This window comes from Callorhinchus milii, unplaced genomic scaffold (genome assembly GCF_018977255.1).
Source record: "Callorhinchus milii isolate IMCB2004 unplaced genomic scaffold, IMCB_Cmil_1.0 Scaffold15, whole genome shotgun sequence".
Taxonomy (NCBI): domain Eukaryota; kingdom Metazoa; phylum Chordata; class Chondrichthyes; order Chimaeriformes; family Callorhinchidae; genus Callorhinchus; species Callorhinchus milii.
The window spans coordinates 8,121,411-8,143,097 of NW_024704756.1; the positions used below are offsets into that span (position 1 = coordinate 8,121,411).

A 21,687-nucleotide genomic window follows, 5' to 3' on the forward strand; every position below is an offset into this window, starting at 1 on the left:
AGGTTTCATTTATTTTTTTGCATGAGACCGTGTTTAAAATTTTTTGATGGAGCTTATTTTTTTCTCTTTTTGTTACATCCATATAATCAGGCTGTTTCTTGAGGGTTGCTTTCTGTAATTTTGAATGTCAGTTCCAATTTTATGCATTCCCTATTGCACATATCCAGATTCAGAAACATCTATTCAAGACATCACTCCTAATTAGATGATTAGTGCTCCAAAGGACAGTAGATGGGTCATTTACATAATTTAATCATAAAAAGTTAGCAATACATATTTCTGTATGCATTTGTACAATTAACTTCTCATCCTCAGGCTGTGATATTAATGTGATTAAACAATATTTCTGCAAACAGGCAAGTGTGTACTCTATTAAACTGCTGCTAGCGGCAAATAAAAAATTAATTTTCAAGACAATCATTTTTTTTCAACATGACTGTAATAAATATAACCCATCTGTGACTCTGTCATAATATTTTGGAACTATATTCTTGCAAAAAAAAAACATGACATAGTGCTGGAAGCTATGTGGTAGAAAATATTACAAAGCCATTATTCCTATGTATAACAATACAACAGTGGAAAAATTGCACAGATGTTCATCAGTAATGCAATTTCCATTCAATTTCCTAAATGCAGTCCCTAAGTGCAAAATAGCTTAACGTTATGTTTAGCTTGCAATTCTTCAATAAATAATGAATCCAATAAAACCTGCAGATCAATTTCAAACCGAGGAATTATACAGGATCGTTTTACTCGTACCATTACTGATCTGGAAAGTTTGTTTTAATTCAATGAGTTTGACAGATCAGTCAGTTACAATGTTGGTAGTCTCCGAGAAACGGATCTGGCAATGCATGGTTACCATTTATATATCTGTCAGGGATAACAAGCTAAGAATAACACAGGAGCCATCAAAACATGCACAGAATCTATATCCGAGGCGATTCATTTAGATCTGCTCCCATTGATTTATTGTAGAAACTGCAACATCTGCAGTCTGAGGAGACGCTCTGGAAATGTAATTCTCGATCAATTTCAAAATGGAACAAGAACAACAACAACAACAAAAAAGGGAAAAGAAAAGTGGGTGCACCAGATAAATGAAGGAACCCAGTCTGAGTTTGGGGCGACTCTGGTCTATCTCCCGTGGCTCTCCCATCCATCCGCTCATTGTGAAACCTCTTTGAAGACTTTGCGCTAAAGTTTCTTTTTGTTTCCCTGATTGGAAATGACAACAGCGAGTCCTGCAGGCAGGACAGCAAACATACTACCCCCCCCCCCCCCACAGACACTAACCCCCCCCCCCCCCACAGACACTAACCTCCCCCCCACCACCACAAACACTAACCCCCCCCCCACAGACACTAACCCCCCCCCGACCACAAACACTAACCCCCCCCCACAGACACTAACCCCCCCCCACCACCACAAACACTAACCCCCCCACCACAGACACTACCCCCCCCACCACAAACACTAACCCCCCCCCCACCACCACAAACACTAACCCCCCCCCACCACAGACACTACCCCCCCCCGGCCACAAACACCAACCCCCCCCACCACAAACACTACCCCCCCCCACCACAGACACTACCCCCCCACCACAGACACTAACCCCCCCACCACAGACACTAACCCCCCCCACCACAGACACTACCCCCCCACCACAGACACTACCCCCCCCACCACAGACACTACCCCCCCACCACAGACACTAACCCCCCCCACCACAGACACTAACCCCCCCCACCACAGACACTAACCCCCCCCACCACAGACACTAACCACCCCCCACACCACCTCAGACATTAACCCCCTCCACCACAGTCACTAACCCCCCCCACCACAGTCACTAACCCCCCCCACCACAGACACTAACCCCCCCCCCCACCACAGTCACTAACCCCCCCCACCACAGTCACTAACCCCCCCCACCACAGACACTAACCCCCCCCCACCACAGTCACTAACCCCCCCCCACCACAGACACTAGCCCACCCCCACACCCCCTCCGCCCAGACACTAACCCTACAGCGATCACTCTGAAATGAAAGCAGCGTTGGTGCCCGAGAACAGCAGATTACAGCGTTATTACCAGAGGTTATTGGGGGCCGCGTTATATGTTCGATCCAAAAGTTTATTCACACACACCCCCCACCCCCTATACACCCCCTGTGTATGTGTGTAACTGTGTTGGTTTATCAGAAAAATTGTGCGCGACACAAAGTGAGGGTAACCCCCCCCCCCCCCCTCAGTTTCTGGGTGATAAACTGCACATCGTGCGTTCTTTGTGCGGTTGCGAATAGATATAATTAGAAAGTGTACTCATGTGGGTGTGAGTGGTTCGGGGCTGTGGGGCTTTGCCTACGATGAGCGCAATACAAATCGTGTAGGTGGGAAAGAAAGGCGGGGGGGGGGGGTTGTGGGGGAGTGGTGTGTGGGGGGAGCTGTGTGTGGGTGTGTGTGGGGGGGGGTGTGGGGTGTGTGTGTGGGGGGGTGTGGGGTGTGTGTGTTTGTGGGGTGGGAGTGTGTGTGTGGGGGTGTGTGTGGGGGGGGGGCTGTGTGGGGGGGGGCTGTGTGTGTGTGGGGGGGCTGTGTGTGTGGGGGGGGGGGCTGTGTGTGTGTGGGGGGGGGCTGTGTGTGTGTGGGGGGGGGCTGTGTGTGTGGGGGCTGTGTGTGTGTGGGGGCTGTGTGTGTGTGGGGGCTGTGTGTGTGTGTGGGGGGGGGCTGTGTGTGTGTGTGGGGGGGGGCTGTGTGTGGGGGGTGGGGGCTGTGTGTGTGGGGGGGGCTGTGTGTGTGTGGGGGGGGTGCTGCGTGTGTGGGGGGGGCTGTGTGTATGTGGGGGGGCTGTGTGTGTGGGGGGGGTGCTGTGTGTATGTGGGGGGGGGCTGTGTGTGTGTGGGGGGGGGCTGTGTGTGTGTGGGGGGGGGCTGTGTGTGGGGGGGGTGGGAGTGGGAAGCAAACGTGACTTTGGGAACAGCAGAAGAGTTTGGAAATTGCAGAGAAGTGCGATGTCTTTTGCCGGAGAATCAGTGGTTTTAATTCTGCGCATTAGCTTTCTCTGCGATCTCTCTCTGTGTGTCTCTCTCTCTCTCTCTGTCTCTCCTTCAGGTGGATGGATGGAGTTTGTTGGTTTTCTTAAAACAAAATAAATATATATACATAATCGTTCCCCAAAAAAATCTCATACAGGCAATATGAATGATTTAGTGGCAAACGTGCGGCTCAAACGTCAGAAATGGGTGAGATGGGGAGTGGGGGGAGAAAAGGAAGGAAGGAAGGTGACCAAATAATGAAAGAAAGAGAGAGGGGGAGAGAGAGGGGTGGGGGGGGGGGGAGAGAGAGTGAGAAAGAAAGTGTGTGTAAAACAAAAAGGTGGTGGAAAGGGGGGGGGGGGGTAAGAGAGTGTGGGTGAGTGCGTGAGTGTGTGGGTGAGTAGGTGTGTGGGTGAGTGAGTGTGTGGGTGAGTGGGTGTGTGGGTGAGTGAGTGTGTGGGTGAGTGGGTGTGTGGGTGAGTGAGTGTGTGGGTAGGTGGGTGAGTGTGTGGGTGAGTGAGTGAGTGTGTGGGTGTGTGTGTGTTGGTAGGTGGGTGGGTGTGTGGGTGAGTGAGTGTGTGGGTGAGTGAGTGTGTGGGTGAGTGAGTGAGTGAGTGTGTGGGTGAGTGTGTGGGGGTGTGTGTGGGTGAGTGAGTGAGGAAGATGATGATGGTGACGATGAGACACACCGCCGTTACCTGGCGTTGGTGCAGTCGTTGAACAAAGTTTCGAAGTCTTTCCTGGAGATGAGTTTGCAGCGGTTGACCCCGGGCTGGATGGCCCCCAGCCCCCGCAGGATCCGGACCTGCTCCACCGTGCAGACCACGGGCGTTATATCCAGTCTCTTTAACTTGGTGTAAACCGTGTGTAAGCCGCCCACCAGGTGCTTGAGGAAGAGGTCGAAAACCTGCGGCAGACAGATCAACTCCTGCCCGTCCACCGTGAAAGACGCCACTTTGACCCCGCGGAGCTCGACCATCTTACACTCGTTGCCGCCGCCGCCGCCGCTGTTGTTGTTGTTGCCGCCGCCGCCGCTGTTGATGATGATGCCGCCGCCGCCGCCGCCGCTGCTGTTGTTGTTGTTGCTAACGTGGCCGAGTCTCGGCGACTCGGAGGGGCTGATGCCGCCGCCGCCACCACCGCCGCCGTACACGGAGTCGGTGCGGAACAAGCCCCCCGACACCGGGGGGGAGGTGGGCGTGAGAGGGGGCGGCGGGATAACGGGAGCTGACACAGCCATGGCCACTTGTCCACATGTAGTCCCGTGTGTGTGTGTGTGTGTGTAGGGGGGTGTATATGGGGTGGGGGGGGTGTGTATATGGGGTGGGGGGGGTGTGTGTGTGGGGGGAGGGGGGGGGGGGGTGTACGCGCTGCTGTGCACTGTGCAGAGAGAGAGAGAGGCAGCGAGTGAGTGAGTGAGAGCGGTGGGGAGGTGTAGCCGGCGATCAGCTCCTCGGGGCTCCAGCCAGCGCGGTCCCTCCGCCGGCCTGAGTGACTGAGCCCCGCCCCCACACACACACACACAACCACACCCCCCCCCCAACACCCCGCAGCCAATCAGCGGCCCCCGTCTCAACCGGCGACGCCCACCATCGGGGGGGGTGGGGTTCGAACGCCAACTCGGCCAATCGGAGCGCGCTGAGGGCGGGGCCTGCGGGGGAGCAGGCGGGGGGGCGGGGCGGAGGGGGAGGGGGCGGGACCCGCTCCTGCCCTTCACTCGAGTACGTGAGTTGTGAGTGAGTGAGTGAGTGAGTGAGTGACTGAGTGAGTCAGTCAGTGAGTCAATGAGTGAGTGAGTCAGTGACTGAGTGAGTCAGTGAGTCAATGAGTGAGTCAGTCAGTGAGTCAGTCGGTGAGTGAGTCAGTCGATGAGTGAGTCAGTGAGTCAATGAGTGAGTTAGTCAGTGAGTGAGTCAGTCAGTCAGTGAGTCAGTGAGTTTGTTAGCCAGTGAATGAGTTAGTGAGTGAGTGACTGAGTGAGTGAGTCAGTGAATGACTCAATGAGTGAGTGAGTGAGTGAGTGAGTGGGTCGGTGGGTGGGTGAGTGGGTGAGTGAGTGAGTGGGTGGGTGGGTGAGTGAGTGAGTGAGTGAATGCGCACCCGATAAATCACTCACTGAGACTGAACGGACGAGGAGCTGTTTTGACATCTCTTTTTTTAGAGCTGTAAATCCACTCACTCCCCAAAAAAAAGGGTTTACTGAAGTCTCCCCATCTCTTTGCCACAGCTTTCCGGCGACACCTCGGTTATTTATCTCCGCGTTAAAATAAATGAACGCATACTTTTTGAAGGGGGGGGGAAATGCCAAATGAATAAAAAAAATGCCCCAAACAGCCACAAGGTCACTCATCTCACTCAGGGCTAATTGAGGGAATGGATGTAAGATGCCGTGGCCTTCCTCTCTCGGTCTCTTTCGTCGTGTGTGAACAAATCGTCCCCTTCAAACAAAATACAATGTCTTCATTGCATCTTGTTTTTTTGTTTTAAAAAAACATAGGGAGAGTTAGAAGGATATTTTGGAAACTTGGTGGTATTGAAATGGACCATCCGAACCATTCCGTCTATCCATTTATTATGAATGGGGCGTTGTTGTTGATTTAAAGTAGGTATCGATTTTCATTTCCTCTTGTATTTAGGGGGATATATAGCTTTTTTTTTCCCCCAAGGCACTGCGTTTGCTTTTTACGTCCGAAGGAATTGGCAATGTAGTCTTTCTTTGATCTAACACTGTGGTGACACACATCGGCGCAGACACAATAAAACAATTAGTATTAAGTAACAGATTGTTTAAATCCATATCAAACGGAGTGCAAAAAGAACATTTGATGACCGAAGGGACTAAATGTGAAGCGTGTCAGTTTTGAGTACACAGCGTTCTCCAGATGCCGCCTCGCGTTTAGGTCATTTTAATCCTAATTGTTGTGAATTATTCTGGGCTGGGGAACCATTGGAAACTTGCAGCACAGAAGACCATTCGGCCCGTCCTGTCTGTGCTGGCTCTTTGAAAGAGCAACCCATTCGGAGCAATCCAATCCATGTAACTGTCTTTTACCCATATCCCTGCAAGTTACTCATTTTTAGATGTTATTTATCAAGTTCCTCTTGAACATTAATATGGATACCACCTCCACCTCCACAATTCCTCCTATCCCCCCCCCATCCCCTTTGTAATAGAACTAGAGAACTTTAATTTCTCTGCAAAAATGAGCAGTGTCGAGTTACTGGTAAGACCGAGATGTCTTGAAAACACAAAACGCAAATACCACCATCAAGGTAAACCTTGTTTGAAATGAAATATTTGGTAACACGCCCCTCCCCGTTCAATAGAAATACACATCTTTACTCCAGCAGGATACAATTTACATAGCGCAATCCTCCAATACTGAAGTCCTGACTTACTTGAAAGCAAACTGTTTTAATTGTGGCATTAACGCTTATCGTGCATAAATTGGCCCATCGATTTTTTTTCATTAAAGTCTTTTTTTATTACTCAATATGTACGGAACAGAAATACTTGCATGTTTTCTAATAAGCTGGTGCTGGATACGTGTGCGAATATTTTCTGGGCTTTGCTACTCTTACCCTAGTACCCATACACACACTAAATGCTCACTTTTACAGCCTGCAAAACTACAGATTTGTATGCAGTGTTTGAAAACATAAATGTGCATACATGTGTATGTGCGCATCATTGGTAAAATTAATACTATTGGGACACTGTACAGAAATAGAAGACGAAACGGTACACGTGGTTGATAGAAGAAAAGATTCAAGGATAATATATACATTTCAATTACACAAAAGCAGATAGCGGGGGTTACGTTGCCATTAACTGCATTGTTATGGAAATGGAGGGTTGATACAGGAGTGGGAATGTGGGGGCAATCCATGTCATGCACATGGAATTCAAAGATAAGGCACCTATAATATTTATATAGTAGCAAACTATTGTATACGCTTATGGGCACTATCTATCCTTTTATTCACTGTATACGGTTGAAAGACAATTCCAAGTTGCACAATAAGAACAATAACCGTAAATCCCCAAATGAGAGTTTGAATGGAAAATTGATCACAAGTGATGACTGAACCTTTCTCTTGGATTCCTCGCGACTTTCTCCACGCAGTTTATTTCGGTCAATGATCTGTTTCAGATTCCTATCTGTGATAGCCACATGACAGCGTTTCTTCCGTAACTTTCCAGCATCATATCCCAGTTTTGTTTGTGTGTAATGCAACTATCGACAACTTTAGTTGCTCTCCATAAAGTACATACACGGTGCTAAGAAATGCAAGAGCAGTGGGAGAAAATAGAGCACCCTTGTCTGTAAAACTAGAGAAGAATCTCAAGTGCACAGGTGGTTTGTGTTAGTTGTAAGATTATTGAGCAGCAAACAAGTTGCTCTATGAACAGTGTCTCCCTCCTCGGAAATTCTGAAGGGTTGTACGTGTTTCTGACTGGAAACTAAATTATTGGTAATGTTTGGAAATAAGCGAATGGAATAAATCATAGGAAGCAAATTGCGTTACTCACCGAAAAGTCGGAGAATCTAGTATTAGAGGTCATTACCATCCATGCACCAGCTGTGCACAGTTTAATAATCACGAAGGGGAGGGGAAATAGACATTATTTGAGTTTTTCTTTGCTAAAATGTTTTGAAGACAGAATCTAACATTTAAAAGTTACAATAAAAAAGCTGCGCGTAGGAGAAATCCATAGAAAATACAGTCTTTTCTTAAAAAAAAACAATTTGCTGTGTTGTTGAACATTCTGCACAACAATACTGTAGATTTTTTTTATTAACGCGAGAAACAAAGTGATATTAGATTCTTTTGATACATTTGAAACAACGCATCTAATCCCGAGATTCCCTATCACAACGCAGCATATCATGTCATTTCCATTTGCAGAGTTATAAAATAATGTTTGATGTTGAAGCTGTTGACAAACACGCGGACATCAACAAATAGATTGTGTTGACAGATGTATATGAGATCAATTTTCTGTTTGCATTCTTACAGAGGTGGTGGGGGGGGGACACATCCCCATACTTGTTCTCATAAACATTTGAATGAATGAATAACAAAAGAGGTCTCCACTACATCTTTACCATTCGAGTTAGAGAGACAGAAACCAATTCACTATGAGCATAATCTGCCGCATTGCTAATAAGGACAGTCTTGGTGTCCTACCAGTCACGTCCACATGTGCTGGGGGGGAAAAAAACACAGATGATCTCGTTTCATTCACAAAAAATACATTACGCGTATTAAAGGAAATTAACCTCAGCAATTGTGTGGTGAGTAATCGCCACTTACTGAAAATGGTACCTCTAAAATAATTTGACAGATCGCTGGTGTTAATCTATAATTGTAGAGTACTTTCACTTGATTTAAGGCGACTGGATTCCGAGGATGGTCTTTGCAAACTGAGCTTTAAAACTCGGATCACAGGGTTCAAAGCAAAGTAATTAAGTGTGTAGACCGTCGTAATGACAGTGCAGCAATAATCACCCGTCACATAATTTTCGTGCTTGTAAAGTTAACCTGCAATATCATCGTTTCCCCCCACCCCCACCCCAAAAAATGACTTGTTTTGAAAACCAGGAATACATTAATACATTTAACCAGAAGGTGAAGAGAATTGCACGTTGACAGGTCGGCGTATTTGGTAGACACCCTGAGACCAGCTTGAGAACTTGCTTAGCAAATGGAAGGACATTCACATTTTAATTTTACTCCCTTCTGTTTAATGCATTCCTTTGAATTTTTTTTTTAACCGTTTCTCCCCTTCAAGGAAATCTGAGAATTGCAATAGATTTAAAGGAAATCATGATTTCGGAAATCCTAATTTTACAACTAGTTTTCTTGAACTAATGGTAAAAAAAAGTTTTAGATTTGATAATAACAACTCTAATAATAATTTCAATAGCAAATGTGGACCACGTGTATGTGACTACTTCGATAATATCATTTCTTAAGATTGAATACGCATTTCCAACAGTTAATTTAATCAAAGTCCGTTTTTGCAGTTGTTTCACAGCTGCCTATCAATGTTGCTTGACACTAAATTACAACAAGGTTGATGGTTCTCTTGACCTTAAATGATTAAAGTTGAATTCACTTTATTTTGCTCTTCAGGTAATTGAGCAGTTATCTAAAAAAAAGTAACACGAAGCTTAAAATTATTCCAAACTAACTTTCTTTAAAGAGCGAACGATTCTGAGCTCACAGGGAGGCATTTATTGGATGGTCGCTCTCCTTTGGTAATATTTCAAATGGACAAACACTATGCTATTTGAAGACACAACTATTTATGATTCTCTGGGTTGTAATTTGCAAACCGAAGCACAATCGCCATGGATTAGGTGCAATTTTGTTGAATTGTCAGCTTCATACGTCCTGTTCTTATTTCACATCAAGATATATTGTATGTCTGTGCCTGTGTGTGTGTGTGTGGGTGTGGGTGTGTGTGAGGGGGTCTTTTATAAAAGATGATTAGCTTGTGGTATCGTATTGTTTCACATTGTATATTGCAATTTATTCCAATGCACTATTTAGATTTTTTTTGTGTGTGGGAATAGATGGCTGGAGAGAGAGAGAGAGAGAGAGAGAGAAAGAGAATCAATACACACAGAAATGGTTAGCTTGTGTCTGATTGCATAATTAGTTGTTTGTTTGCTTGTTGTTTCACATTGTACAGTGCAATTTAGTCCAATGCAGTATTTAGATCTCTTCTGTGGGAATAGATGGCCGGAGAGAGAAAGAGAGAGAAGAGAGAGAGAGAGAGAACCAATGCACACAATGGATGGATGTCAAATTTGTGCCATCTCTTGTGCTGGAGTCACGTGGTTGGAGGGCAGCCTTGAGCTGAGCCCGGCGCCCAGTGACGGACGCATGCGCGTGGATTGACAGCCCCCCCCCGCGAGGGGGGAGGGAGGGGCTTCGCGCCGCGTCACTTCCGGATGTCACAGGAGCGACAGCGAAGATGGCGACGGATCTGCCGGCGGAGCAGGAGCTGGTGATCCTGGGCACAGGTACGAGCGTACATACCTCCCCCCGCGCCCTTCCCGCCCCAGGAGCTTGGTGTCTCCCCGCACAAGGAGAGAGGAGAGTGTCACCCCCCTCCCCCCCGCCCGAGGGGAGTGTCCCTCCTCCCCCGTCCAAGGAGAGTGTCTCCCCCCCCCCGCCCAAGGAGAGTGTCTTCCCCCCCCCCCCCCGCCCAAGGGAATGTCCCCCCCCCCCCCCCCCCCACGCCCAAGGAGAGTGTCCCTCCCCTCCCCAGCCCAAGGAGAGCGTGTGTCCCCCCCAAGGAGAGTGTGTCCCCCCCCGCCCAAGGAGAGTGTCTCCCCCCCCCCCCCCGCCCAAGGAGAGTGTCCCCCCCCCCCCGCCCAAGGGGAGTGTCCCCCCCCCCGCCCAAGGAGAGTGTCCCTCCTCCCCCCAGCCCAAGGAGAGCGTGTGTGTCCCCCAAGGAGAGTGTGTGTGCGTCCCCCCACCCGCCCAAGGAGAGTGTCCCTTCCCCGTCTAAGGACCGTGACTGCCCTCACCCCCCCCGCCCCCCCCCCCTTGAGTTTCCTGGCTAAACTCAAGCTGAAATTGTGGTTTCATATCATATGATCCTGAGCCTCAAGCTCAGTATATTTCAGCCATGTCAAAGTTAGGCTTTTGTCCAAATGATTGAATGACAGCTCCACCAGGACGAGACCAGACCAGAAAAAACACACATTGGGTATCATTTATCCCGCTTCTAGAATTATTGCTTTAGAGGGAAAACAAACTTGCCCAAACTTGAGTTTTGAACTCTTCTATCTACGAGGATTGCCCTGAGCAGAATATACTCTCTTTAGGCTTTTCAGTCATATTTTCACTTATGTTTGAAGCCGCTGGATCTCAGCTGCGACCAGAGAAAATGTCTGCCCGGGGTTGTCACTGAATTTGATGTTGTTATCAGATGGTGCTGCTTTCAGAGGTAACCACCTGATTTAGTGGGCCTTGCAAACTCTGTGGATCTGGTACTGTCATTTTCATCTCATTTTTATTGCAATCAATAGCAATTTGGCATTGCAAACATGCACGAACATTACCAGATGATCACCAGTTCCCACTTGTTTTTGTGTTTTGACGGAATACTTCAGGAAAACTTATTTCTCTGGCTTTGATTCATCCTTTCAAACTAATATACAAATTATTTTTTAAATACAATCAGCATCGACTAACCTCTTTTTGACTTGTGTTATTTCTCTACTATTCTTTTACTACTGTGGTGTTATTGTGCTGCATGGGCTTGTACGTTCATACCCTCCTAAGTATCAGGTTATTTGGGGAAAAAACTTACCTTGGAACTCAACTGAAGGAAAACTTGACATGTAAGAAACTGTAGTATTCAGCTTTCATGTGCTGGGTTCAAGCCCAGCTTTCAGGAATGAACAAGACCGCTTTATTTTTTATCCCCACCCTAAATTGTCATTGAATCGAGCATTGTAAAGTCTTGCAATGTGGTGTGATTCGAATTTGATTCACTTGAATTCATTTGATTCACTTTGAAAGTGATTCTGTTGAAGCTTGTTTTGTTCTCCTGTTGTTAGTCATAAAATTAATTGCAAAATATGAAGTTCATCAGGCAGAGCAGTAAATACTGTTTAACGATGCTGTCACAATATTTTATTGCTAGATTATTACCCAAATAAACTATTTTGCTTCATAAAACCAGTCTTAACAATTTGCAAATTGAGAGAATGATTCTTGAATATTATAAGAACCTCTGATAAAGGAGGTTTTAATGAAAGTAATTAAAATTGTTCCTTATTTTATTCCCAAGATCAAATGGGTAGTTCTTTTTCTAGATTATGAGATACTTCCTATAGGGATTCATTGTATGAGTGCTAACTGATGGGTTCAGACACTATATAAATCGAAGAACAAAAATGGAGTGGTTTCTGGACCTTCCAAAATAAAATTGGAGAATCAAGCTATTTTATCTATTGTGATGTCAGGCATGCTTTTTCATTCCAGTTAGTTTGTTTTATTGGACTGAAAGGCAGCCAGCCAATAGTTGGAATATTCTTGTAGTAGATGCATGTCGATAACCACAGCAAAGGATAATAATAATAATAATAATCCTTGCATTTGATATAGCGCTTTTCACGTCGGGAGGACGTCACAAAGCGCTTCTCAGAACACACTGTAAAGTGAATTGACTGTATATTTGTGGGTGAACGCGGCAGCCAATTGCGCACAGCAATGTCCCACAAACAGTCGTAGATAAGTCGTAGATAAGTGATGCTGACTTAGTTATTACAACGTTATTAATAATCAATCAATTATTTCGCAAATGAATTTTAAGTATTTTTATTTTTCACCTCTCCTGGCCTTTCCTGGGCCATGTAACACGAAAAGCAAAAGTGTAGTTAGCTTAAATAACTTAAAACTAGCTTTATGTTTCAGTATTCAATGTGCTTGTATTTCTATTTGGCATTCTAATAGCAATGCCCACTCTTCTACAAACAGTTAAGCAAACATACTATGCTGACAATATTTTGATGTGACATTAAAAATGTGAGTAAAATTACTGATATTCACATTTTAGAATATTTTATGACCTGTATGAACTATATACCATCAATGAAATTTCAGCGCAAATTTCATTTGGCCGAACGTGTGCACCATGCATGATCCCATTGTAATTTTCTGCTCTATTCCCATTTCTCAGCTCTTTTTCCAAATCCCTTTTCTATCTTTCATCTTCATTTATTTCTTTATTCTCTCTAAATGACAGTGGACTCAACTTCAATACACATATGTGGTAATGAACTTTATATCTCCAAATAAGAATTAAAAAAACTAACCTCCCTTTTATCTTTTAACTTCTTTATAAATTTGAACAGTATTATATCTGTTCTTAACCCTTGCTTCAATAACTACATCTTTTTTGTTTTTCATCCTCCTATCCAGTTTGGCATTCCAGAGAAACTGTGTTAAACAAACTTCCATGTTTTTGATGTTTTCAAAATGCACACAAACAAGTATCTTGTATCAAGTATCCTGCAGATTCATCATACAATGTACACAATGGAATCATAAATAGCAACTAGCTATTCCCTAGCAAAATCCTGTTTGGAGATTTTTATCATGTAATTTTGAATCTTATCTTCATGCAGTATTTATTGTCTCAAGAGGTGGGACTTGTCAGAGTAAACAAAAGGAAAGGACTTTAGAACTTGTTTCCAACATTAACTAAAACTGCAGAGTATAAGGATGATAATAATTTTCTGTCCTTTGTATAAGCAGATATTAATTTGTAGCCAATTACTCTAGTTATGTTTTAATTGGAGAAATTTACTGTATTAAGTAAGCAAAAGCTGCAGAAATAATTCCCTTAGTGAAGAATTGCATTGTTTCAAGATGAGCTTCTTCAGGACAGAGCAGCATGATTTCAGGGACTAATTGGAAACTAGGGTTCTTTTCCTGAGTAATCTGTTGAAATTTACCATTTCTGAGTAAATTTGAGTTTCATTTAGTAGCCCTTTGGGTTGCTGAAATAAACTGGTAAAGTACCACTGGGAATACAGCCAGCAAACGTTTAGCCTGAATTAATTCAACAGCAAAACCACAAGTTTGACGAACGTTTTTCAAAAAGCCACAGCACCTGTCATAAAGCATTTATTTTACTTCACAAAAAAAAGCTACAGATGTATTTGATATCTGAAGGGAATTGAAAGGACATCCCATTGCTACAATATTTCAGTTCTGTCCCAGTTCAATTGAAGTCGATAGAGGTAAGTGAGGTATGGTACATACAGTATAAAATAAGTAAGTTAAATGGGTGCTGTTATCACAATGTGCTGTTTCACCATAATTTCCCAGTTTTTAAGTTGAACTGGAATTAAACTAAACACTAACGAAATTGATTTGTTATCTCACGTAAAGATAGCGCAGTACTCAATCAACATAATTAGAGAAAGTTTACTTTTAACTTCCTAGGTGTATTGAAAACCACCAGTGAAAAATGTATGGCAATAAAACAGTGAAGTGTGTGAACCCTTGTGTCTTGCATTTTCAGTTTGTGTACGTTTTGTTACAGGACTGCAAGAGGCCATTATTGCAGCCGCTTGTTCCCGAATTGGCCAGAGAGTTCTTCATGTTGACAAGTGAGCAATGTTTTGCAGTTTCTTCGTAAATAAAAGTGGCCACATGTTGAATGAGCAGTGCCGATCATACTTTGATTATCTAAATTCTTCTTTAAAAACATTAAATCTTTAATTGGATTAATAATCAAAGTGTTAAGTAACACTTTACGTGGCCTCAGCGGTTTGAGGAAAAGGTACAGTATGTATAATCTGCATCCTATTGGTGGTCTACAAGAATGTGACTAAAAAGCATCTTGTATGAGATGTTCTGTTTGAGTGAAAGATGTTGATCTTCAATTTTTTGACAGATGCAAAATACATTGCAAAATGAAGATAAATTCAATCTCACAATGTGTTTAATAACAACCCATCAATTAGTGCGCAGGGTGGGAGAAGATAATCAAGTAATTCATTTTGAGAGGGCCAGGACATTCCAATTCAACTTTTCTTACTTGTTTGTATTCTGCCTTTTTCCTGTATCTGTTTTCTCTAAATTCTTTGGTCTTGTTTAATATTTTACTTTCTCATGTTTTTCCCATCTTTAGGTTTCCCCCACTGCTGTCTCCCACACCATGTTTACTTGGGTTTGACTGCACAGTCATTTCTGAGTCACCAAAGTTCTAAACTAAAGTGCTTTGTTTGTTAATGACTTCGTCATTGCCAGTAAGTCTTGACTGTTGCCATGCTGCAGGGACATTTCAGATTTATTGTGATTTCTAGACTATTTTTAAAAAAAAATATGTGCCCCCCCTCAACTTATTTTCTCAGAACACTTTTTCCCCATAAATTGTATACTGCAAGAGAAATATATTAGTTGTCCTGAATAAATAGTTGGTCTGTTGAAAATCTGGAGAACTTGTGTGCTCACAGATCCTGTATTACTGATGTGCCATCTTCTACAAAATATTGGCCTAAATAGCCTTGAATTACAGAAGCAAAATAATTCTACTGATAAGCCTAATACTGTTTATGTACAGCGGAAGCCATTTGAAATAAGCAGGACATCTCCAGGCCCATTTTTTTTAGAACTCAAGAAGTGTGCTTTATGAAGCACTTAACTTGGAAAAAGTTATTTAAAATTAAAATTGTAGCCTAAAGGGGTTAGTTGCAGTTATGTGACTTTATGTTTCCATGCAGGAGGATGTATTATGGAGGGAACTGGGCCAGCTTTAGCTTTTCTGGATTACTTTCTTGGATTGAAGAGTGCAACGTGAGTGTTTTTCTTTTGTTAGACAGCTTTTAGGAATTTACTCGTGTTTTTTTATGCTAAAACATTATTCCTAAAACCCTTTACGCATAAGGTAAAAATGAGAATCGAGCATTTAAATATAAATCAATCTCTGTGTAAATTATCTTTCATAGTTGATTTCTGAAAGGCTACTTTTAAACCTTTGCAACAAAATCACTGGACATGGACATCCAGATTCTGTATTTTTTTAATCTAATGTGTCAATGTATTTCAAAAGTTTTTTTTCATTTTTATATTGGATGCAATGCCCTTTCATTCTTGAATTGTTTATGTAACATAATTGGCTATAATGTACCAACCTTTTGTGGTTAAGAAATGGCTTTGTGATTTTGATACCCTGTATAATGAATTTCCATGTCACCTGTTCCATTTGGGAGCATGTCAGCTACCTGTCTTCTCTGTCAGAATGGCTCTTAATAGATGGGGGGGACCTAAAACCAAACGAAAAAGTGGAAATCAATATGGTGCAGTCCTGCATGAAATTATGTTGGATTACATTTCAACCCAGTTGCAGTTGGCCATGGGCTCGTAGAATAAAATTGCCCATAGTTCAGCAAGAATTGGCACTGACTTTGAAGTCTTGCTCTGTGAACTCATAAGAACACAGAATAAAGCTCGGAAAGGTGAAGATCAGCATAGTTCAGGTCCCATTATTCTACACCGAGAGATCCTGTCTCATCTGCAAATGTCAGATTTTTTAAATTTGGGTTAATATGTTACTGGTGTGAGAAATCAAAAATGTATACTGGTGTATTAGAGGGTGCATTGTTGGGCAAAAGTAGGACAACAGTCAGAACTATTTTGTGTATCTGGTTATGTTAAAACTGAGGCTGACTATTGGTGCTCCAAAAAGTAAATATATTCCAGTCACTAATATGGATATTTTTCATTTGAAAGAGAATGAGAAGAACAAGAAGAATGGAAAATATCACAAAATAATTACTACCAGTTTCTTAGTGATTTCATTGATGGTTTAAAAACTCTAGTTTTTTCTTCAGACAAAAGCAGTTCTCTTCTTGCAACACACACCATTCTATAACTAAACAAATCAGCTGGAATCAAAGCTCCCATGTTTTGGCCAATGGCACTTTTTAGATTGGCTGTAGGAGGTTCTGTGAAATGAGATTAATGTCTTCACCAGTGAAGCTGATCGAATAACTTGGGTGCAGTGTCATTACTCATGAGTTATGGTCAGTCTCACAAATAGAGATACTTATTATTACCGCTGGCCATGACCTATTTATCGCCCACCTTCAAAATGAACAAAGTGCTTGCTGTAAGTGGGCGTGTACCATCCTGAAAATAGATGTTTGAGTCTCGTGAAGCAGAATTTAATAAGTGTAACATTTAATCCAATCTGAAGAGAAGACAGAGTGTAATCGGAGACTTGTGTGAAACAATTTATTTTTTAAATTAAATTTCTGAATTTAAAGTAACGTGTGTGTAAAAAATATATACATATAAGACAGTTCATTGGGTTCATATAACCCTCCAAAAAAGTCAAGTGGGGTTAATTGTAATTTAATGTAACAGCGGCATTATTTGAAGGAATGCATTCTAGATAATCATGGTTCTTTAAAAAATAATGGCAATGTGCCTAAGCCATAAATTGACATTTTTTTAACAACGAACATTTCCTTTTGTTCACAGCACATTTGTATATATTCTCTGACCACTTGTAATCTATATTAAGGCACACATTTCTCTCTATTAATGCTGTACAGGTTACCCTGCATGCCCTCTATTATTCAGGAAACGGTCGTGTAACTAACCAGAAAAGGTCAATTTTAGTTGAAGGTTCTATGACATTTTCATCATCAGTCTTTGGTACAATAAAAGTAAAATCAGTACATTGAAAAAAATCTGTGAAAATACACCAGATACTCTAGATTCCTTCAGCAATCACTGTTTACAAATTTAAGTTTAGATTTTGAAGTTGCCTTTTATTTTATGCCACTATCAGGGTCAGACCTCGAGCAGTTTAGAGACTGTTAACTTGCAGTGCAAGATACTGGAAGGGGAAGATACCATTCTGCTTGACCAAGTGGATCAATCCATTGAGAATTTAGAAGTTTTCTGCTATGTCAGGTGTGTATTCAGACTTCTTGCTAGAATGTGAAGGCTGTTATAGTTTATTCATGTTTACCTAACACCTTCTTCCATTGTAAAGTAACGGTGGGTATAAAATGTAAACATTACATTTCAATAAAGGCCATTGATGCTTTTAATTTGAGAATTTCAGCACTAAAAGGACATATTGCATAGTGATGCATTATGTAAATATCATTTTGTTTCAGTGAACGTAAAATTTCCTTTAACTTTGTTACTGATTGTTACTGATCCTATGGCGTACTATTTTGCCTCATAACACTGTTCCTGTGCTGATGTGGCTTTTCATACTGAACTATTGGACTTCTTCAGGTGTGAGCTGTCAGACATAGATCGCTATCTGTATAATTGCTGTAGTACATTGACACAACTGTACCCTCATGAACTGATCTTCCTCGTTTCATGATTTGAGTATCTTATCTTCCTGTTTGGGCAGAGAGCTCACAGGGTACTCAACATGGAAGATAACTGTTTTAAATTTATTTTTTAATCCGCATCCTGACCCTGCAAAACATTTTTGAGCAGTACAGAGTGGTCAAAAAAAAACAATTATTCTAATGAACTGAAAAGGCTATAAGGTTGCTTCGCATAAGAATGAATGAAGAGAGAATGCAGATACCTTCACATTATCCATGAGGAATCTTCAATACCAGCTTCTCTCTATTGTTGACTTTAAGAGTATTATTGTTCAGGCTCCATTGGAAAAATAGTAAAACTCCCAAGTAATGCACAATCAAGATACAGTGGGGCATGATCCAACACAGAAATCATGAATGACAATAAAGGAACTATCAAATCTTTGAGATTGCTATGGTGTTTGGCTTATTATAATTAATGTCCATTTTTTTCAATTTACAGTGCAGAGGAAGATGCAGAAGAAGCAGCAGATGTTCAAATGAAGCAAGCTAACGGAACCTCCAGTGCAGAGAGTGAGAACAAGGTATTGAATCAAAGCGAGGAAAGTCCGAGTTATAAAACCGCACCAAGTGATGATGTGGAATCTCCTACACAATGTTCTGACGTTCAGCTCTCAACAAAAGATGCCCCCTCTGCTTCTTCCTCCACCACCAGTGAAATGGATGTGGATAAGAAGGAAATCCCAATAACTGCAGCTTCCGATGATGGAAATGAAGCTAACAATGCAGAGAAACCCAATATAATGTTTGCTACTCAAAAAGTGAAGGAAGAGATGAAAAAGATGACTTATTCCCAGATTATGAAAAATGGCAGAAAATTTAACATTGATTTGACTTCAAAGGTAAGGCTGTTGTCAGTGAATAATTTTTAGCACCAGGTTTTTCTGATTGAACAATGAGTCAAAAATGGGTCTAGAATTAGTTAAGATTGCTGATTACTTATTGGTTTATATTTGTATTAGTGTAGGATAAAGAAGGTCAATCACTATCTGCATTATGACTGAGTAGACTCGTGCGGTATAATTTGAAATCTTTGCTCCTTTGAGTTCATTGTTAGGAAAAAAATAATTCTGTTCTCATCTCTGAAAACATTTGTAATCCAGCACAATTTTTTAGTTCACTGTCTTTGTGAAGAGCTAAAATAAAGGCAATGAGAGTATCATGGTTAGGATCTTAACTTTTAGGTCCAGTCTTCAAGGCATCCATTTTGGATGTTAAATGTCAGTCTTATTTTATTGGCACAATTAATTATAAAAGTTTATCAAACTCAAATGTAATTTGTTTTAAGTGTCAAACTGTTATAGTAGTCTAAAAATGAATTTGCAGTACAAGGTTTGTTAAATCTAGCTAAATATTTTATGTTCTCCAGTTCCTGTATTCCCGTGGCCCTTTGGTTGATCTTCTCATCAAATCTAATGTCAGCCGCTACACAGAATTCAAAAATGTGACCAGGATACTTACTTGCCAAGGAGGAAAAGTTGAGCAGGTATTCTGTTGTGGTTTCTAAAGTTGCTTCTTGCAATCCATCGAACTTTGATCTATTTATTGTAACAGTGAGTAGTTGAATAACGGGTTAACAGAAATTGTTTTCCACACAATATCTTGTCATTGTCCGAAACGGTATTGAGAAAATGATAAAAATGTTGTTTTGAATTCAAGCCTGTACCTGAACTCTAATCAAACGATGCATTACTTATAACTCCACACTGGGGTTGGAAACTGGAGGATACCAATGATCTTTTTAACAATATTCAACAATTTCTTGCCTTGATAATGAAATCTGTTGAAATAAAGTAGCCAGAATTAAAAATCCAAACCATAAAGAAGTGTTTAATCCTTCATTTTGGGGGTTTAATGTGCTGAACAATTTATTATGGCATAGCAGTAATCGTATTTTCTTCCAATCTTTGCACTTTAACATGCTGAATGAATGTGTGCTATGAAATGGAGAGAATAATTTAATATTTCAATCCTATCAATCTACGAGACTATTCAAGCAGTCAGCCTATCAACCTTTAGATATAATAATCTGAAGCTGTAAAGACAGAGTATTGGTTTTTTCTGAGAATGGAATAAAACTTTGCTTATGCCCAAAAAGTAAAGCTAATTTACAGAAGAGTATTTGCTGAACACAATGAAAGTAAATCTGCACAAATGTTTAGTTTTTCATTTTAGATGATAGGTTAGCTTTGTATCCTACCATATTACTGTGAAGCCCATGTAATTGTCATTTTGATAAACCATAATGTAAGATTTACAAAACAATAGGAGTTGGGTTCAGTGAGATGTTTAATGTTTTATCTTTGGTTACAAATGTGCTGAATATTTTGCTAATTATTTGTATGACAGAATTGTCCCACCCCCTTCCATCTTAGGTTCCTTGTTCCAGGGCAGATGTATTTGCCAGCAAACAGCTCACAGTGGTGGAGAAACGAATGTTGATGAAATTTCTCACTTTCAGTTTGGAGTATGAGCAACACACAGATGAATTCCAAGGTACCTGTATGATAAATCCCATGGTGTAGGAGATGATCACTTTTTAGTTTTGTCTGTCAGGAATATTGTTTGGCTTTTTAAAAATATGATTAATAGATAGGTGGAACCATATTTCAATAGGAGGCAGAAATGATTCAAATACCTTGAAATGGGGAGATAATTGATGACATTTTAAGTAATGACTGATTTGTGGTACTTTTGCTACATTAAACTGGTATTAAATTTAGAAATTAAATTAAGGCAAATAATTCTTTACAGGCTTTCAGGACAAAGCATTTTCAGAATATCTGAAGACCAAGAAGTTAACCGAAAACCTACAGTATTTTATTTTGCATTCCATTGCTATGGTCTCAGACACTGCCAGCACCACAGAGGGATTCAAAGCAACTCAACATTTCTTACAGTGCCTTGGACGCTATGGGAACACACCATTCCTTTTTCCATTGTATGGTGTTGGAGAAATACCACAATGCTTTTGCAGGTATGTCATGGGCTTTTTAATGATCATCAACCTTCTTAAATGGTTGAAAGTTATTTCTATATATTTCGAATGGAGAAATAAAATTTTGGGAGAGTTGAACAGAAAGGTCCTAACATGTTGGATGGAGTTAATTGTTTTTGTATCCTCAAAAGCTGGAAAGTTGCACATTAATATTTATGGAATATATTTTCTGTTTTTCTAAAGTTTATCTTGTGAATTGATTAACAGAAGAAGTTTTACCTTCTTCGTGTAGGATTTTCTTAATGTATTGCCTGAAGTAAGTTCTTAGCTAATCTGATCTAAAGCGAGCAGTTGTCAGGCCATGAAATTCATTGGTATAGCATGGTGATTTTAAGTCTGTGATCAGAAAACAAATGGATACCTAAACAAATAAATTAATCATAGGTCCCATACTACCAATAATGGTAATTTATTTAAAGCCTTTGGGTCATTGATGTATTCAATTGCTACAGTGGCAGGTTGCAGTGCCTGCTGGAGATACATGGATTAATATGCTTTAGAAAATGGCCCATCTGGTGAGGATCCTGTATTTTCTCCGACTGAAACAATGTGTATTGTGTACCGTTTCCAATATTCCAAGCCACAATTATGCCTTGTGTTGAAATTGATTACTGATTTGTTTTGAAATGACTTGGGGCTTGTCATAGTTTCAAACTTGGGTATTATTTCTTCTTCTACTCAGAGATTTACATGAACTGACTTACATGAACCTTCACCACCATATGTCTTTGATATTGTTATAGCTTAA

General features: G+C 41.5%; 2 protein-coding genes across 6 annotated transcripts in view; one reads left to right on the plus strand and one right to left on the minus strand.

Annotated features, from left to right (window-relative positions):
* Positions 1 to 4,320, minus strand: part of dacha (dachshund a) — a 171,886-nt gene extending 167,566 nt beyond the window's left edge. For all 4 annotated transcript variants that reach the window (XM_042340623.1, XM_042340622.1, XM_042340621.1 and 1 more), the window contains exon 1: positions 3,740 to 4,320. In XM_042340623.1, coding sequence (XP_042196557.1) covers positions 3,740 to 4,281 — 542 coding nt within the window. In that variant the 5' untranslated portion in view covers positions 4,282 to 4,320. The remainder of the gene's footprint in view (positions 1 to 3,739) is intronic.
* A 5,672-nt stretch (positions 4,321 to 9,992) lies between these two features.
* chm (CHM Rab escort protein) overlaps positions 9,993 to 21,687 on the plus strand; it is a 33,029-nt gene continuing 21,334 nt past the window's right edge. The window contains exons 1-8 of one of the 2 annotated variants that reach the window (XM_042340720.1): positions 9,993 to 10,078; positions 14,122 to 14,188; positions 15,305 to 15,377; positions 17,380 to 17,504; positions 18,384 to 18,783; positions 19,311 to 19,427; positions 20,317 to 20,437; positions 20,696 to 20,918. In XM_042340720.1, the coding sequence (XP_042196654.1) occupies positions 10,030 to 10,078; positions 14,122 to 14,188; positions 15,305 to 15,377; positions 17,380 to 17,504; positions 18,384 to 18,783; positions 19,311 to 19,427; positions 20,317 to 20,437; positions 20,696 to 20,918 (1,175 nt within the window). In that variant the 5' untranslated portion in view covers positions 9,993 to 10,029. Of the gene's footprint in view, positions 10,079 to 14,121; positions 14,189 to 14,712; positions 14,831 to 15,304; positions 15,378 to 17,379; positions 17,505 to 18,383; positions 18,784 to 19,310; positions 19,428 to 20,316; positions 20,438 to 20,695; positions 20,919 to 21,687 lie in introns of those variants that run through there. The other variant, XM_042340722.1, reaches the window with a different exon arrangement.